The 16,445-nt window shown below is 40.8% G+C and overlaps 1 protein-coding gene across 2 annotated transcripts in view; it reads right to left on the bottom strand.

Moving 5' to 3' along the window:
• The window catches only part of UBE4A (ubiquitination factor E4A), a 42,893-nt gene that overhangs the window by 6,330 nt on the left and 20,118 nt on the right, over window positions 1-16,445 (bottom strand). For both annotated transcript variants that reach the window (XM_061440472.1, XM_061440473.1), the window contains exons 10-17: window positions 15,323-15,443; window positions 13,249-13,553; window positions 11,560-11,692; window positions 10,041-10,228; window positions 7,770-7,870; window positions 7,547-7,660; window positions 5,903-6,077; window positions 274-454 (exon numbers count right to left, since the gene is read on the bottom strand). In XM_061440472.1, coding sequence (XP_061296456.1) covers window positions 274-454; window positions 5,903-6,077; window positions 7,547-7,660; window positions 7,770-7,870; window positions 10,041-10,228; window positions 11,560-11,692; window positions 13,249-13,553; window positions 15,323-15,443 — 1,318 coding nt within the window. The remainder of the gene's footprint in view (window positions 1-273; window positions 455-5,902; window positions 6,078-7,546; window positions 7,661-7,769; window positions 7,871-10,040; window positions 10,229-11,559; window positions 11,693-13,248; window positions 13,554-15,322; window positions 15,444-16,445) is intronic.

Genomic DNA, 16,445 nt, shown 5'->3' with positions numbered 1-16,445 from the left:
AAAAAAAAAGTACTGCTTTTCCAAACAATGAAACAATTAGTAAAGTTTATCTTTGAACAGATCAAGGCAGAATACTGGAAATTCTAAATAACATCCCACAGGTCATACGAAATCTCATGATTTAAAACTGCAGAAGACTACTTCGTCAGCCAACTAGAAACAAATCTTTTCTACTTCCACATAATTACCAGCTAGTTATTTCATTCTATTAGCAAAACCCCCAGTTAAAACATGAGCAAACCCTCTGGCCTGCCCCATTTAAATCTCAGGTACCCAAGATTTAAGTAGATGGTGCAGATATCTGAAACGAGCTGCTGGGGTTTGAAGTCAAATTCACTGAAATCCTTGACTTTTAAGGCCCCCATCTTGGGGCCAACCAGGTGCTGCAGGAAGTAGTTCAGCATGGAGATGATGCGCTCGGCCAGGAAAGGATGCACAAAGAGGGACTTGATCTCTGGAAAAAAAGCCAAAGCCTGTGAAAACCCAATCCACTAGAAATCTTCAATTTACTGTGTCCTAGAGTTTTACTCGGAGAAGGCAATGGCACCCCACTCCAGTACTTTTGCCTGGAAAATCCCATGGATGGAGGAGCCTGGTAGGCTGCAGTCCATGGGGTCGCTAAGAGTCAGACACGACTGAGCGACTTCACTTTCACTTTTCACTTTCATGCATTGGAGAAGGAAATGGCAACCCACTCCAGTGTTCTTGCCTGGAGAATCCCAGGGACGGGGAGCCTGGTGGCTGCCATCTATGGGGTCGCACAGAGTTGGACACGACTGAAGTGACTTAGCATAGCATGGCAGAGAGTTTTACTTAGAGACCTCTGGGGACTGCTTTTTTTGAAATACATTTTCACTGCAGTAATATTAGAAAATATTAGATAAGCAAAGCAAACAAAATACAAAAACAACCACTCAGAGTAAACACTAGTTACATTTTGCTAATATGTCCTAGCTTTTCTGTCCATATTTACACACACATACATTTTTAAAACAAAGTGATTATCATATATACTTTTTTCATTAACAGTATCATAAATATCTTTCATTTATAGGTTCCTGTGCTGTCCAACATGGCAGCCACGAGCCACATGTGGCTATTTAAAATAACCAAAACTAAGTAGAACACTCCAGTTTCTCAGGTACACTAGCCACATAGCAAGTGTTCAATGGTCACGTGTGGCCAGTAGTGGTAGTATTGGACAGTATAGATTTACACATTTCTATCACATAAAGTCGGCTTCCCAGGTGGCTCAGTGGAAAAGAATCTGCCTCCTAAGCAGGAGAGGTGAGTTTGATCCCTGGGTTGGGAAGATCCCCTGGAAAAGGAAATGGCAACCCACTCTAGTATTCTTGGCTGGGAAATCCCATGGACAGAGGAGCCTTGTTGGCTACATTGGCGGTAAAGAGTTGGACATGATACAGCAAATAAACAACAATCATATAAGGTACTATACGACAGTGATGATTTATACCCTTAATGGCATCCCACTCCAGTACTCTTGCCTGGAAAATCCCATGGATGGAGGAGCCTGGTGGGCTGCAGTCCATGGGGTCTCGAAGGGTCGGACATGACTGAGCGACTTCACTTTCACTTTTCACTTTCATGTATTGGAGAAGGAAATGGCAACCCACTCCAGTCTTCTTGCCTGGAGAATCCCAGGGACGGGGGAGCCTGGTGGGCTGCCGTCTATGGGGTTGCACAGAGTCGGACACAACTGAAGCGACTTAGCAGCAGCAGCAGCAGCAGCAACAACCACCAATATGATTGCAGCATGAATTATTTATTTACTCTATCTTTGTTGCTGGATATTATGATTGTTTTAAATATTTTCCTGTTAAAAGTATTATACTAATTAATGAACTTCAGTGTGTATACATACACCTTTTAGACTTATTATATCCTATAACAAATTTGTAAGAAACTGACTGCTAGGTCACTAATTCCAAAATACATACATGCCAAGTGCAACAAGCCAAGTAGAGTACAGCTTGTTTAGTATTGCTGGTTCTTAATTTTTCCATTTTAGTCATTATATATTGACTCTACTACTGGTGAGAGTTTAGTTCATATTCTTGTCCCTCTTCTCCTAATATAAATTTCCCTAATATATAAACAGATCTTTGGAGAAATAATTTAATTTTTCATTAAGAGCGTGAAGATATCACTTACAACAGAGCCACACAGTATTCTAAAAATTATATAAAGTAATAATTATATATATATATATACACATATATACATACATACCTTTTTTTTGCTGATATAGCAAGATAATTGGAAAGGGGTGCATGGGTGGAGAGCAGGAGGGTAAGGGAACCCAGGACGACTGCTCTGCCATGTGGCTCATAGTCTCAGGTTTTATGGTGATGAGATTAGTTCCTGGGTTTTCTCTGGCCCATCATTCTGACTCAGGGTCCTTCCTGGTGGCACATGCATTGCTTAGCCAAGATGGATGCCAGGGAGAAGGATTCTTGGAGGGGGTAGGGCACGTGGCATCTCCTTTTGACCTTTCTCAAATTCTTCCGGTTGGTGGTAGTTTAGTTCCATGCTCCTTACCAGGACCTCCTGTCATAAAATAACTCACGCTAATTGCTACTATGGTGCCTGGCCAGGGTAGGCAGTTTCAGTCAATGTGTTTCCCCTAACAACTCCCAACTCAGAGACTTCATACTCAAGATACTTCTTGGGAATTGGGGTAGAGGCCTCTTTGTTCTGTAACTTGTTTCAGCGGACAGTGCTGCTGCTGCTAAGTCGCTGGGGTTGTGTCTGACTCTGTGCAACCCCATAGACTGCAGCCCACCAGGCTCCTCTGTCCCTGGGATTCTCCAGGCAAGAATACTGGAGTGGGTTGCCATTTTCTTCTCCAAGGCAGGCATGCATGCTGAGTCGCTTCAGTCATGTCCAACTGTGCAAGCCTATGGACAGCAGCCCACCAGGCTCCTCTGTCCACAGGATTCTCTAGGCAAGAATATTGGAGTGGGTTGCCATTTCCTCTCTAGTGAGCTGAGTGGGTATACTTTTAATAAAAATTTTAATCATTTTTTTGCTTACTTTCAGAGTACCTATCATTAAATCTTTCTAAATTCTCCACCAGAAATGCAGAATTCTAAAAAACAGTTTTCAGAGATGTTTTTTGGAAGTTTCCATTCATCACTCCAATCTGGACTCCAATTTTATAGGCCTATAGTGTGGTGGTCACACAAGCTACCTCCACCATCAGCCTGGGAACTTCCTTTGCATCTCTCTTATGGGATTCCACTTTCCTCCTTCATTTTGATGGAGTATGTTTATCTCTCTGTAGCTTCTCAAGAAAGGGTACACTGGAAGTAAATTTGATATCATCACCTCTGAAAATTTCCTTACATTTACCCTCAAACAGGATTGACGGTTTGGCTGGCTATAGAATTCTAGGCTGAAAAGATAATTTTCCATCAGAACTGTGTTACAGCTTCAAATGTCACTGTTGTGATATTCGAAGACATTTTGACGCTTAAACCATTGCACATTACCTGATTTTTCTTGGGGACCTTTTTTTTTTTTCTAATTTTGTTTTATTTTTAAACTTTACATAATTATATTAGTTTTGCCAAATATCAAAATGAATCCGCCACAGGTATACATGTATTCCCCATCCTGAACCCTCCTCCCTCCTCCCTCCCCATACCATCCCTCTGGGTCGTCCCAGTGCACTAGCCCCAAGCATCCAGTATCATGCATTGAACTTGGACTGGCAACTCGTTTCTTACATGATGTTTTACATGTTTCTATGCCATTCTCCCAAATCTTCCCACCCTCTCCCTCTCCCAGAGTCCATAAGACTGTTCTATACATCAGTGTCTCTTTTGCTGTCTCGTACACCGGGTTATTGTTACCATCTTTCTAAATTCCATATATATGCGTTAGTATACTGTATTGGTGTTTTTCCTTCTGGCTTACTTCACTCTGTATAATAGGCTCCAGTTTCATCCACCTCATTAGAACTGATTCAAATGTATTCTTTTTAATGGCTGAGTAATACTCCATTGTGTATATGTACCACAGCTTTCTTATCCATTCATCTGCTGATGGACATCTAGGTTGCTTCCATGTCCTGGCTATTATAAACAGTGCTGCGATGAACATTGGGGTACACGTGTCTCTTTCCCTTCGGGTTTCCTCAGTGTGTATGCCCAGCAGTGGGATTGCTGGATCATAAGGCAGTTCTATTTCCAGTTTTTTAAGGAATCTCCACACTGTTCTCCATAGTGGCTGTACTAGTTTGCATTCCCACCAACAGTGTAAGAGGGTTCCCTTTTCTCCAGACCCTCTCCAGCATTTATTATTTGTAGACTTTTGGATCACAGCCATTCTGACTGGCGTGAAATGGTACCTCATAGTGGTTTTGATTTGCATTTCTCTGATAATGAGTGATGTTGAGCATCTTTTCATGTGTTTGTTAGCCATCTGTATGTCTTCTTTGGAGAAATGTCTATTTAGTTCTTTGACCCATTTTTTGATTGGGTCGTTTATTTTTCTGGAGTTGAGCTGTAGGAGTTGCTTGTATATTTTTGAGATTAGTTGTTTGTTGGTTGTTTCATTTGCTATTATTTTCTCCCATTCTGAAGGCTGTCTTTTCACCTTGGTAATAGTTTCCTTTGATGTGCAGAAGCTTTTAAGGTTAATCAGGTCCCATTTGTTTATTTTTGCTTTTATTTCCATCTTGGGGACCTTTTAAAATCTCCTCTTTACCCTGATTTTCTAAAATACCTCAATGATATACCTTAGTGTGGGGGTCTTGAAGATTCCCTGTGTTGGGCACTTGGGGGCTCCTTTTGATTTAGAACCTCTTAGTTTTGGGGAATTTGGAGGGTATTATTTCTTCGCTCCCTTTCATTTTTCTCTTTTGAGACTTTCTAGATTGATATTTTCTTCTCTTCTAATTTCCACCTTTTTTTTTTTTTTTCCTGTTCTGCTTTTGTTGAAGAGTTCCTTGAATTTATTTTCTAACTGTCCTACTGACTTTTCAAAATTTCTGAAGTTGTATTTTTTCAACTTGTTCCTTGGATAATCTCTGGTACTGCCTCTTTGTTCTTGTCTTAGGTATGCTGTATCTTCTTTCATCCCTCTGAGACTTATAAAGATATCTGAGGGCGTTTTCAGCTATTATTTGTGTTAAGAGGATTTTCTCAAATGCCTGGTGATCCCTAGTTGTCATTTCATGTGTGTGTGTGTGTGCTTAGTCACTCAGTTGTGTTTAACTCTGACCTCATGGATTGTAGCCCGCCAGGCTCCTCTGTCCACAATTTTCCAGACAAGAATACCGGAGTGGGATTCTCCAGGGGATATTCCCAACGCAGGTCTCCTGCATTGCAGGGAGATTCTTTACCATCAGAGCCACTAGGGATGCCCCCATTTCATATATAACCAATATAAATTATTAATGGAAGTTTTTACTTTTAGATACAAAGTTTTGCAGTGTGTATTTTCTACTTACAGCACATCTCATTTCTGACTAGCTGCAGTTTAAATGCTTGACAGACTCATGTTGTGAGTGGCTACTGAACTGGACAGTGGAGCTACAGAGGGAGTGGAGATAAATGTCTCTGATCTACCACATTTAACAAGAGTTCAAGGATATTTTTTCAAGTTAACACAAACATCCCCAGATATATTTATATGGCTATGTTGTCCTCAAGAAAAATGACACTAACATGCCTTCTGGAAGCTGTGTGAGGGTGACCATTTCCTCATTTCCATGTCAACAATGGGCAACATTCTTTCTGAAGCTTCTCTAGTGATTCACTTCCTCTCAGACTGTGGAGGAGGATACGGTCACCAGAGCCTCAGTGGGGCTGATCCCTCAACTGAAGCAGATCTTAACCACTGCATTTTTGGGGAAAGCAGTGTGTTGTGTCTTTACCTGATGTCAGAAACGCAAGGGTACCGATTGTTTCATTGGACATGATGTTATGGAAACGTGCTAACTGTCCAAACATCTGTAGGCCTGCCTCCTTCTCTCGGCGGGCTTCTGGAGTCAGATTGTCCCATTCACCTCGGTCCTTCTCAATTTGCTGAATCTTTATCTTGCTCAAATACTACAGAAAGCAGAGGTGGAATGGATCAGAGGACAAAGCGTATTGAAAGGAAGATGAGATTTAAGAGGTCCTATTTAAAATCTAGTCCACTAAGCTGGGAAAACCAAGGACTACAGAAGAGACAGGAGACTATTAAGTTTAAAAAGAAATTGTGGAGAGATTTCCCTGGTGGTCCATTGTTTAAGTTTCTGTGCTTCCATGGGTTCCTGGTTTGGAAACTAAGATCCTACATGCCGCATGGCACAGCCTTTAAAAATTTTTTTAAAAAAGAAACTGTGGAAACATTGTTTCAGTCTGGGGAGAGTAATGGGTTATTCCCCTGGAAATATTATAGTCTATGAAACAGAAAGGAGGATAAACAGTATATGAAACATTGATAAAAGCAAACAGGCTACAGGGAAAAAAGGTTGACCCCGTCCTGAAAGAAGGAAAACAAAACCACCCCCCAAAACTGCTTATGAAAAAACAAAGCTCTATCAAATATGCAAGATGTCTGGAAGGAGAACCATAAATATTTAAAACCCTCTACTTCTCATCACTCTTGCTGTTGCAGCAAGCATGTTATGCTTATAGTCCCATGGAGATGCCATCTGTGTCATCTGTTCTGTTATATAGCTTTTGCCGAGAAAGGTCTATTTATTACAGGACTTGTTTTCTAAGGCAACAGATCTAAAAATCTTCAAGTATGGGATTATGATCAAAGCAGAAGCATTTTTTCACAATTTAAATACAAGTTACTGGGAGACCGCTAATCAACACGAGGCCAGTGTGGGCTATCCGACAGGCTACCCTCATGACTTACCTGCTCTGTCTCCCTCTGGGTCACTGCCCTGTCTTACACCTGTTGCAGATAAAGGGAATTTTTATAGGAGCAAGTAGCAGCTCCACAAGAGATGGTTAAGCTGAAGGAGCTGAGTGGCCTCTGGTGTATGTAGTAAAACTCATGTTTCAGATAGAGCTAAAGATTTGGGAAGCAGTGTACAAACGAAAAATACTGATGATTTGGAGTCTCTATGTGAAAAAAATTACCCAAACCAGAGACTTTTTTCAAATAGTGGCATAAAAGTCAGAGTCTTTTAGGAAAGAGGGGTAAGGACCATTGCTTTAGTTGGTCACTGTTACCAATGTCTTGCAATGGAAGAAAGCTGAAAGTCACTAACTGAATGAAGATTCTCTGATTTCTTTCTGTAGTGCTGGACTGATTAGTTGGGCCAGTCTGGCCTTTTTTCACACTTTCTTTTCCACTCTGCCAAAATCTCATCCTAGCTCGTAAGGCTTCGATGACCCTTGATCTTGGTCTCTAATGGAAGAATATCTATCAAATTAAAACGGCAAGGTTGGCAGTAATTACTACTTTCAAAATTTTGGTGTCCAAGACAGGTGCTTGGGGCATGAGGATTGCTCTGTTATGACTAAGAGGTAAAAAGTATGTATGATGGTATAAGAGCAGTTAAATCTGTTTGTTTTACCTGTATGGCTTCATCCAGAAGGAAGATGGCATCATTCATTAGCAGGTTAAGAAAGCGGAGGAAGAGTGGGGGATTCATGGCTTCTAAATTCTTAGAGGCATAGTCAGCCAAATCCTGTAAGACCCAGCCCAAGAGAAAACCAGTTTAGTCTTGAATCACAGCCCACTGGGGCTTATCTGCAGCGAAGATAACTCAGTTTTGGTTTCAACAAAAACACTCTCACCTTAATGCTCTCTCGATAGGTATCTGTTCCCCACATGTACTTGAGGATGGGATACATGGGGCGGCGGTAATTAAACTTCTGCTCAAACTGATGGGGGTCTCCTGGAGTAAGGTAGAGCAAAACATCAGCAAAGCCAGTGCCATTAGAGAAAGAATATGAGCTTATGTCTATGTGCGGACAGATGGATATCAATCCTGTCTAACTCTTTGCGACCCCACATACTGTAGCCCACCAGGCTCTTCTGTCCATAGGATTTCCCAGGCAAGAAAGATGGAGTGGGTTGACATTTCCTCTCTCCAACGGATCTTCCTGACCCAGGGACTGAACCTGTGTCTCCTGCACTGGCAGGTGGATTCTTTATCTCTGAGCCACTGGGGAAGCACTATGTCTATGTGTAGCCATTTTTAGAAAATTCTGAATGTGTTAAGGATACTGGTAAAGCCAGTCCTGGGAGTTTATAAAGATCTAGAGTTGTAGCCAAGTGTTTACTTATTTCCTTATCGACAGAACAAGAGGGAGACAGATATAAAGGATACAGACCTCAGAAAAGGATGAGGACTGAGCTGCAAAATAAAAGCCAAAGCAAACAAATGCTTTCACATCCAAACATAGAGTGCTTATCTGACTCGGAATGAGGCCTCTGAGCTAGCCATTGTGGCAGTGACAGCCACGTGCAGCATGGGCCACGAAGTAATCCCCACATTCTTCATGGATAACATCCCAGCTCTGGGGCCAACTGGGTCCTGATTACTCTGAAAAATCAGGCCAGGAGCTGAAAATCTGAGGCTTGTACAGCTTTTGACATGCCAAAGGTACCACTAGAGCTCTACAGGCTGGGTCATAATAATAAAGGAGGAGTGTGGGATTTGGAGTCAGAAGACTTCGGTTTTCCTTCTGGGTCCACTTAATGCAAGTCTCTTAAATCTTTTTCAACTTCTATTTTCTCAGAAAATAAAAGTTATTATAATTCACCCTCGGGATTTCCCTGGTGGCCCACTGCTAAGACTCTGCATTCCCAAGGCAGGGAGCCCAGGTTCATTCCTTGGTCAGGGAACTAGATCCCACATGCCTCAGTTAAGAGTTTGCGTGCTGCAACTAAAGATTCCACACGCCACAACAAAGACTGAAGATCCTGCAAGCCACAACTAAGACCCTGAGCAGCCAAATAAATAATTATTATTTTATAATTCATCCTCTAGTATTACAACCAAAGAGTTGTAGTGGCCATAAAATAATTGCAATGTTCACTGTGAAACTTCTTTTATATATATATATATATGTATATATATAAAATTAAAATTTACATATACTATCTCAATCATCACTTCAACCCCATTTTATAAATGAGGAAACGAAGTCTCAGAGGTGAGCAAGTAACGAAGTCCAAATTCTAATACAGAAAAGCAGTCAGTAAAATGCTAAATCTCTCTTTAATGTTAACTGTATTTATCACCAGATGGTAGGACACTCCCTTTAAAGGGGTCTTAAATAACTGCTTTGCTATCTTGTTTACTGCTTGAGATGGGGTAATGCTTAACTCAAACACAGCATCTCAAGGTTAGAGCTCAAAAGGCCATGAGAGAAATTAGGCAATGTTTCCTGCTGTTATTCTTAATCTAACAAACTAGGTGAGTTAAGACTGTCTGGACAAGGTAAAAGAATACGTCAATCAGTACACTGTCTTACTCTTCACCATTCTGTCATTTTGAGGCAAGAAAAATATACAGACTCAGGTTTTAACTGGACAGCCATCAGTCGTGTCCGACTCTTTGCGACCCCATGGACTGTAGACTACCAGAATTCTCCATCCATGGGATTTTCTAGGCAAGAGTACTGGAGTGGGTTGCCATTTCCTTCTCCAGGGGAATCTTCCCAACCCAGGGATCGAACCTGGTCTCCCACATTGTAGGCGGACACTTTACTGTCTGAGCCACCAGGGAAGTCCATCAAAAAATACAGTAAAGTTATTAAGAGTATATGTCTTTCTTTTTTAAAGTGAGATAGATCTGATTCTACCACTTAGTTGTATGACATAAACAAATAATCTTTTTTAAGTATCCATGTCTTCACAGGGAAACAGGGATAATACAGTAAAACTTTCCTGTATTTTTGACAAGGAAATTTTGACAAGGTGGTGACAAGGAAACACTGAAAAAAGCACTTAGCATCAGGTAGCACATGGTAGATATTCAGTAAATGATGGCTTATGGTATTTTCCATTTAAAAACTGATTAAGCAATGCATTAGCTTCTTGGTTCTAGATTGCTTTACCTGTAAACTCAATGTCCACAAAGACCTTGATGAGAGCTTCTGCAAGGTGGGATGCATAGGGAAAGTTGCAGAACACACGTTTCCGGTGGAAGACACTGGATACTAAAGGATTTGGGGTCTGATCCATGTGGGGCATCACTGCTTCCAACACCTCAGCCAGTTTGGCCCTTAGGTGGGGATTCTTCATCCTATGAATAGGACAGAAAGCAAACTGAGCAAGCAGAAAACTTTACTCCCAAATTTATAACTTGTTTTTCTCCACATGAGGAATCAAAACATCATATCATCATATAATATCTGTAGAGAGAGTTACAGGAGAAAACAGTACTGAGCAGTTTTGAGTCTGTCACTTTCTTGGGGATATGCAGAGTATACCATTCAGTTCTTAAGATCACAGCTTACCAATCATGAGGGTGAGTATGTAAGTTTTTATTTAATGCTTTGCCTTTCTGTTTATTTCTCTTTAATAATGTATTACTTACTGTTTACTATTCTCTGACAGCTTCACCTGGGATAAACTTGCCTTTCCAGGCTTTCTGGGGGTAAGGACCAGGATATAATTAATTATTCTACATTATTTACAATGCATACCAGGTGTGCCTAACACTTGTTGGTTTAGAATTTCTCACTAGGCCCGTTCAGTTCAGTGGAGGAGTGGGTTCTATCTACATCTCCCCTACACGGCTCAGGGGACTGTGGCTCTGTGCAGAAAATTCTCACTTACGTACACATTGTTTCCTTTGGTCTACCACCACCAGGAAATCAGAGAAGCAACTCTACAGGAGGTCAGTGAGCATCTTCCTTTGGGAAAGAGGACTGCTGCTGCTGCTGCTGCTAAGTCGCTTCAGTCGTGTCCGACTCTGTGCGACCCCATAGACGGCAGCCCACCAGGCTCCCCCGTCCCTGGGATTCTCCAGGCAAGAACACTGGAGTGGGTTGCCATTTCCTTCTCCAATGCATGAAAGTGAAAAGTGAAAGTGAAGTCACTCAGTCATGTCCGACTCTTGTTGACTCCATGGACTGCAGCCTACCAGGCTCCTCCGTCCATGGGATTTTCCAGGCAAGAGTACTGGAGTGGTGTGCCATCGCCTTCTCCGGGAAAGAGGACTAGAAGCTGTGAATGTAAGTCTTGAGATCAGAGAGCATTTACCCAAGTTTACTGCTCATCCAATTCAGGACTGTAGAGCAAACTTTGTTATCAGATATTAGAAGATCATCAGCGCCTGGCAAGTTCTCTGGCATGAAGGTTAAGTATTTTAACCAGGGACTAGCAGGGGAATTCCCATCTGGTACCTTATATGCAGGTTCAAATTCTCTGTGGGCAAAGTCCTTTGTTTATTATGCCTCTCAAGTATGGGATTTTGGGCTACTCATAAGGATAGTCAGGTGATTCATTAATGTTAACACAACTTCTGAAGGCAACCCCTTATGAGTCAGGCTTGTTTATTTCTTGGCTTAGAAGTCTTCTGAATGTTTCACAGCTCTGCACTGTGACAGAGCCACGCTTTCAGCACTTCACCTTTCTATGCTTCCAGTGAAAATGGTGATAAAATGAAGGACATGTTCCAAGGAATCTGCCGATGTCTCCAAGATGTCATCGGCAAAGCGACGGAGAAAAATGAGGAAATCACCCAAGTTATCTGCAAAAAATTCTGAGAAAGAAAATTTTCACTGGAATTAGCCAAACATCTGACTCTCTGTATTAAGCAATATTTATATTCTTCTCTTTTACTCTACTTAGTGAAGGTTTACAAGAACCCCAAATGTTTTACAGGTACTAGGAAGGATGATAAGTTAAAAAAAATGCAGAATCTCCTTTGAATGTAAGGCAATTTTTAGTTTTATCCAAGTAAATTGAAGAACAGTAGAGATATAAAACGTTAACATACCAGTGCAGTTTAAGAAAGTACACTGATGGATATATATTTCCACACTCAAGGTTAACTGTGAGTTAAAATAACCCTTCAGATGAAGAATCTTGAATAGAGATGAAAACATTAGATGACTATGGTCATCAGTCTCTGGGGTGCTCCGCTGATCCTAGCCTTCTTGTATTTATGCCCTTGTATATCTCCTCCTCCACTACTCCAGAGATGATGGCATGTCATTTCCATAATTAGGTTATAAAAGCCTACAGCTTCCATTTTTTCCCCTGATCTGAGAGACGACAGCTGCCATACCATGAATAGTTACTAAAGAGAGTCCTGTGTGGCCTGGAAAAGAAGCCAGCAAGCAACTGCGATCTGCCAGCAACCACATGACGGCTTGTAAGCAGATCCTCCAGCCCTGGTCAAGTCTTCAGATTCCTATGGCCCTGGTGGATAGCCTGGCTGCAACTTGGACCATGTAGCTAAGCTGATCCTGGATTGCTGACCTGAGGGAACTGTGTGTAATAATGTTTGTTGTTTGAAGTTGCTATGTTTGGGGTAATCTGTTACTCAGCAATAAATGACTAGTACAGGGATTAAAAGCATGTAACCTGTACCAAGGGGAAAAGAAGTGCAAGCGGATAAATGAGGAGTTTGGGATTAACACATACATACTACTATATGTATGTAGGACATACTGTATAGGTCCTGTGCTATACAGTAGGTCAACAAGGACCTACTATAGCACAGGAAATTTCTCAAATTTTCCAATTATATGGAAAAAAAATCTGAAAAAGAATGTATGTATGTATATATATAACTGAATCATTTTGCTGTACACCTGGAACCAACACAATATTGTAAATCAACTATATTCCAAGATAAAATAAAAATTAAAGAAAAAAAATGTAACCTAAATTTGATGGACAATATCTGCTGACCTCTCAACAGACATACACACTCTCCGTTCTGGGTTAACCAAGAGGAGATGACTTTTTTCCCCTAAAGACTAGCACAGGGGGGAGGGTTAGACAGATAAATTTATAAGTTGAATAACAAACTATATTAATGATAGAAACTAACAGCTCAGAAAACCCTGACTGCACTTCACCCTCTGAAGACTATTTTCTGATCTGCAGAGCAGTGGCAACATAACTGAGGAACCAGCTGTCAGTTCTCCCAGGCTCTGACCACAGACATTATCTACAAGTTTGAGTTGTTTCTCCAAAAACAGCTGAATGATAGCTAAGGTAGGATATTTTGTGTATTATACTTTCAAAGTGACCCAGTTAAACTCAGATGGCTATAAATAGGAAGTTCCCAAGGGACAGCCAGCTCACCTGGCACGTAAGCCAAAGAACTGTAGCCATCTGGCAAAGGAAAAGTCAGCTCCATCAGCTGTGAGCCCTCGTTGCCTATGGCCAGCTGAACCAGGAGAACAGCCATGGACACCTGCAAGTTTAGGCAGTTTTGTAGCATCTGCGGCTCAGTCATGGCCGTCTTGGTAGAAAGATAGACGGTCATCAGTCGTTCAAACTGCTCCCGGAGGTTGTCAGCAGCAGGGCTGGAACTTTGCTGAGCGTCCCGCCAGGCTACCTGCAGCCGATGGAGATTCTGGTTGATTTTTACCATCTGATCATGCAACCTGCCCTCAAGAAAGCAGAAGAGACTGGGTCAGAAGGCTCACACACAGATGGCTAAGTACAGACTGTTTCTGAAAAACAAATCCTCACGTATTTATTCTTCCCTTTTAGGATGTAGGGCTGCAGTTGTGATGACACAGATATCACAAAAGTTACTGACAGGATCGGGCTGGGAACAGAGCACTGGAAAAATGTTATTCAACATATAGTTAGTTGCCTTTGGCTGAAATGCACTATCCAAAGAATAGTGGCTTGGCTGAGCAGGGTGTAGACTGGGCTTTTATTATGTACGATATATAATGATTAGGCAAGGTACAAGATAGTTTGACACCACCCAAGGGCAATGATTGTAGTTGGATGTGGGTATATGGACAGTCTTTTCATGGTTAGTAGAGAACTAAAGCTGGTGAGAATGGAGTCCAGATTAGCAGTGGTGGTGATGGTAGTAGTGGTTTAGTCACTAAGTTGTGTCCGACTTCTGCAACCCCATGGAATGAGGTCTGCAAGGCTTCTCTGTCCTTGGGATTTCCCAGGCAAGAATACTGGAGTGGGTTACCATTTCCTTCTCCAGGGGATCTTCCTGACCCAGGGATCAAACCCAGGTCTCCTGCACTGCAGGCAGATTCTTTATAGATTGAGCCACCAGGCACGTCCCAGATTAGCAATGACCACATGTAAACCAGAAGCCACCTGGAATGCAACCTAACAGCAGCTTCCAGTTCTCGGATGGTCAATAAAAATTAAATGAGTCTTCAAAAAGGGTCATCCAAATGTTCTCTAATGAAAGGAAGACCCAGAGTTCAATGTCATGGAGAGTTGTGTCTGCATGTACAGTCCAAACTCATTCTCTCTGGCCCCGTGGACGATGTCTAGTGTTAGCTAGCCAATAATGAGAAACTAGATGACTTTCACTTTCCGTTTTAATAGGTTAATAAATACATGGTAAGTTGTTATCTACTGTCTCATTTAAAATATCAATGACAGAGACAGAAAGTAATCTCTAGTAAAGATATAATTTCATTTTTTGAAAAATCTGATGAGCTTTGAAAAATGCTATGTCATTTTAAGTTTCCCAAAAAGGCATTAAAAATTGCTGTCCTCAATATGCCTTCCTATAGGCTATAACTATGAGTGAGTAGCTATTTTCCCCCTTATTTATAAAATGTTCGTCAAATTCAGCTAAATCAGAGCAGGGAAAAAAAAATCATAGAACGACATGCGGTTAGCCAGAACCAGACCATTTTCGGAAGTTACACACCTTAGCTTTCAAATTTTCACACATCCAGAATCCTCTTTGATACACAGATTTTTATGATCGTTCTGAAATCTCTTAAAACACTTCTTTTTGTCAATTTTGTCTCTCTATACCACAGAATAAAGCTTTCTCTTTTTTCATCAGGCATAGTAAGTAATGAAAATTGAAGAGCAGAATGTGAAATATTAAAGGAAAATTCCACTTGTGGGGATGACAAAAGGAAGATAGTGATTTAAAAATGTGCAGATCAAAAGAAATATATAGTGTATCTTTACACTATATTTATATACTGTATCTTTAATAAAAAAAGTTTAACAGGTCAAAAATATAAAATAAATTCAAGGTACATGGATAAAGCCAGTTGATCTAGACACAGATTAATGCGTATAATGCCTTTTCCTTTTAGATCCTAATGTAAGCCTTCAGAATAAAGTGAGATTATTATAATACTCACTTTTAACCTTCTGATATCAACACAACCAAACAGTTCTTTCCTAATGACATCAGAGGAGCTACCTGTGAAATCCCAAGTACAAGGTGTACTCTGTCAGGACAAGGTTCTCTGTTACAAGGTTGTAGTTCTGGGGAAACTTTGGCTCCTGTACAGCTGGAATCAAACAGGTCTCTTTGTCCAAACCTCAAAGAAATGAAAAGGAAGAGTAAATGTCTTGCCATAGACATCTATCTTGGCTCCAGTGTCCCCTTATTCTAGTTCAACTTCCATCCTGCTTCCAGTGAACTGAGTAATATCTTCTTAAAAACAGATCTTGTAACATTCCTACTCTCTTGGTCTAAAAATGTCTTTTAGCTTCTGTCTATAGCAATGCAGTTAAATCTTTTTAGCTTGGTCATGAAATCACCAAATATTAAAAGGAATGATAGACAGCACTGTAGATTTTTCCAGGAGATAGGTAATCATTTGTTACTATTTTGTGCTTTTTTGTATATAAGATTATTTGCTTTTGAGCATGTGTTATTTTTATAATTAGAAGAGCTAAAAAACTGGGAGGAAGTACATAATAATTAAGAGTGATTCATTCTCAGTGGTAGAACTAAGAGTGGTTTATTTCCTTCTTTTCACTTCTCTGTATTATTTGAGTTTTCTCCAATTTGGCTTCAACATTCTTTCTCCCCAGGCTTATTTCCTGCCAGTTTCCATACCCCTTCCCCCAGCTACCCCATGTTCTAGCCATGTGGAGCTTCCCACTGTTCTTAGTTGTTTCACAGCTCTGTACCTTCACAGTTATTTCCTCTATAAAAGGGATTCCTTTGCTTGATAAACCCAACACATTTTTCAAGACTCAACTATGAAGACCTCCACCTTCTGCAGAATTCATCATTTACTCCCTTCTCTGGATTCCTAGCCCTAGACCGTATTATGATGATCTGTTAACATATCTGCCTCCTTTTGGAGCCTTTGAGTTCAAAAAGGACAGGGACTGTCCTTTATTCATTTTCCTAAGAATGAATGAATGAGTGAATATCCAAGTCTGCCAAATTCAGAGAGAAGGTCTCAGTAAAGCATAACATCTAAAACTATCAGTTTTTAAAAGTCTGCCTTTTAAAAATTTATAATGGCTTTTCTTTTTGCCTTATCTTCTTTGAGAATGAGGGACCTTTGTGGAAAAGGATATGCAAG

The sequence above is a fragment of the Bos javanicus genome, chromosome 15 (assembly GCF_032452875.1).
Source record: "Bos javanicus breed banteng chromosome 15, ARS-OSU_banteng_1.0, whole genome shotgun sequence".
NCBI classification, from domain to species: Eukaryota; Metazoa; Chordata; class Mammalia; order Artiodactyla; family Bovidae; genus Bos; species Bos javanicus.
Note: the sequence above shows the minus strand (reverse complement) of the source record. Positions and strands in the feature narration are given on the sequence as shown.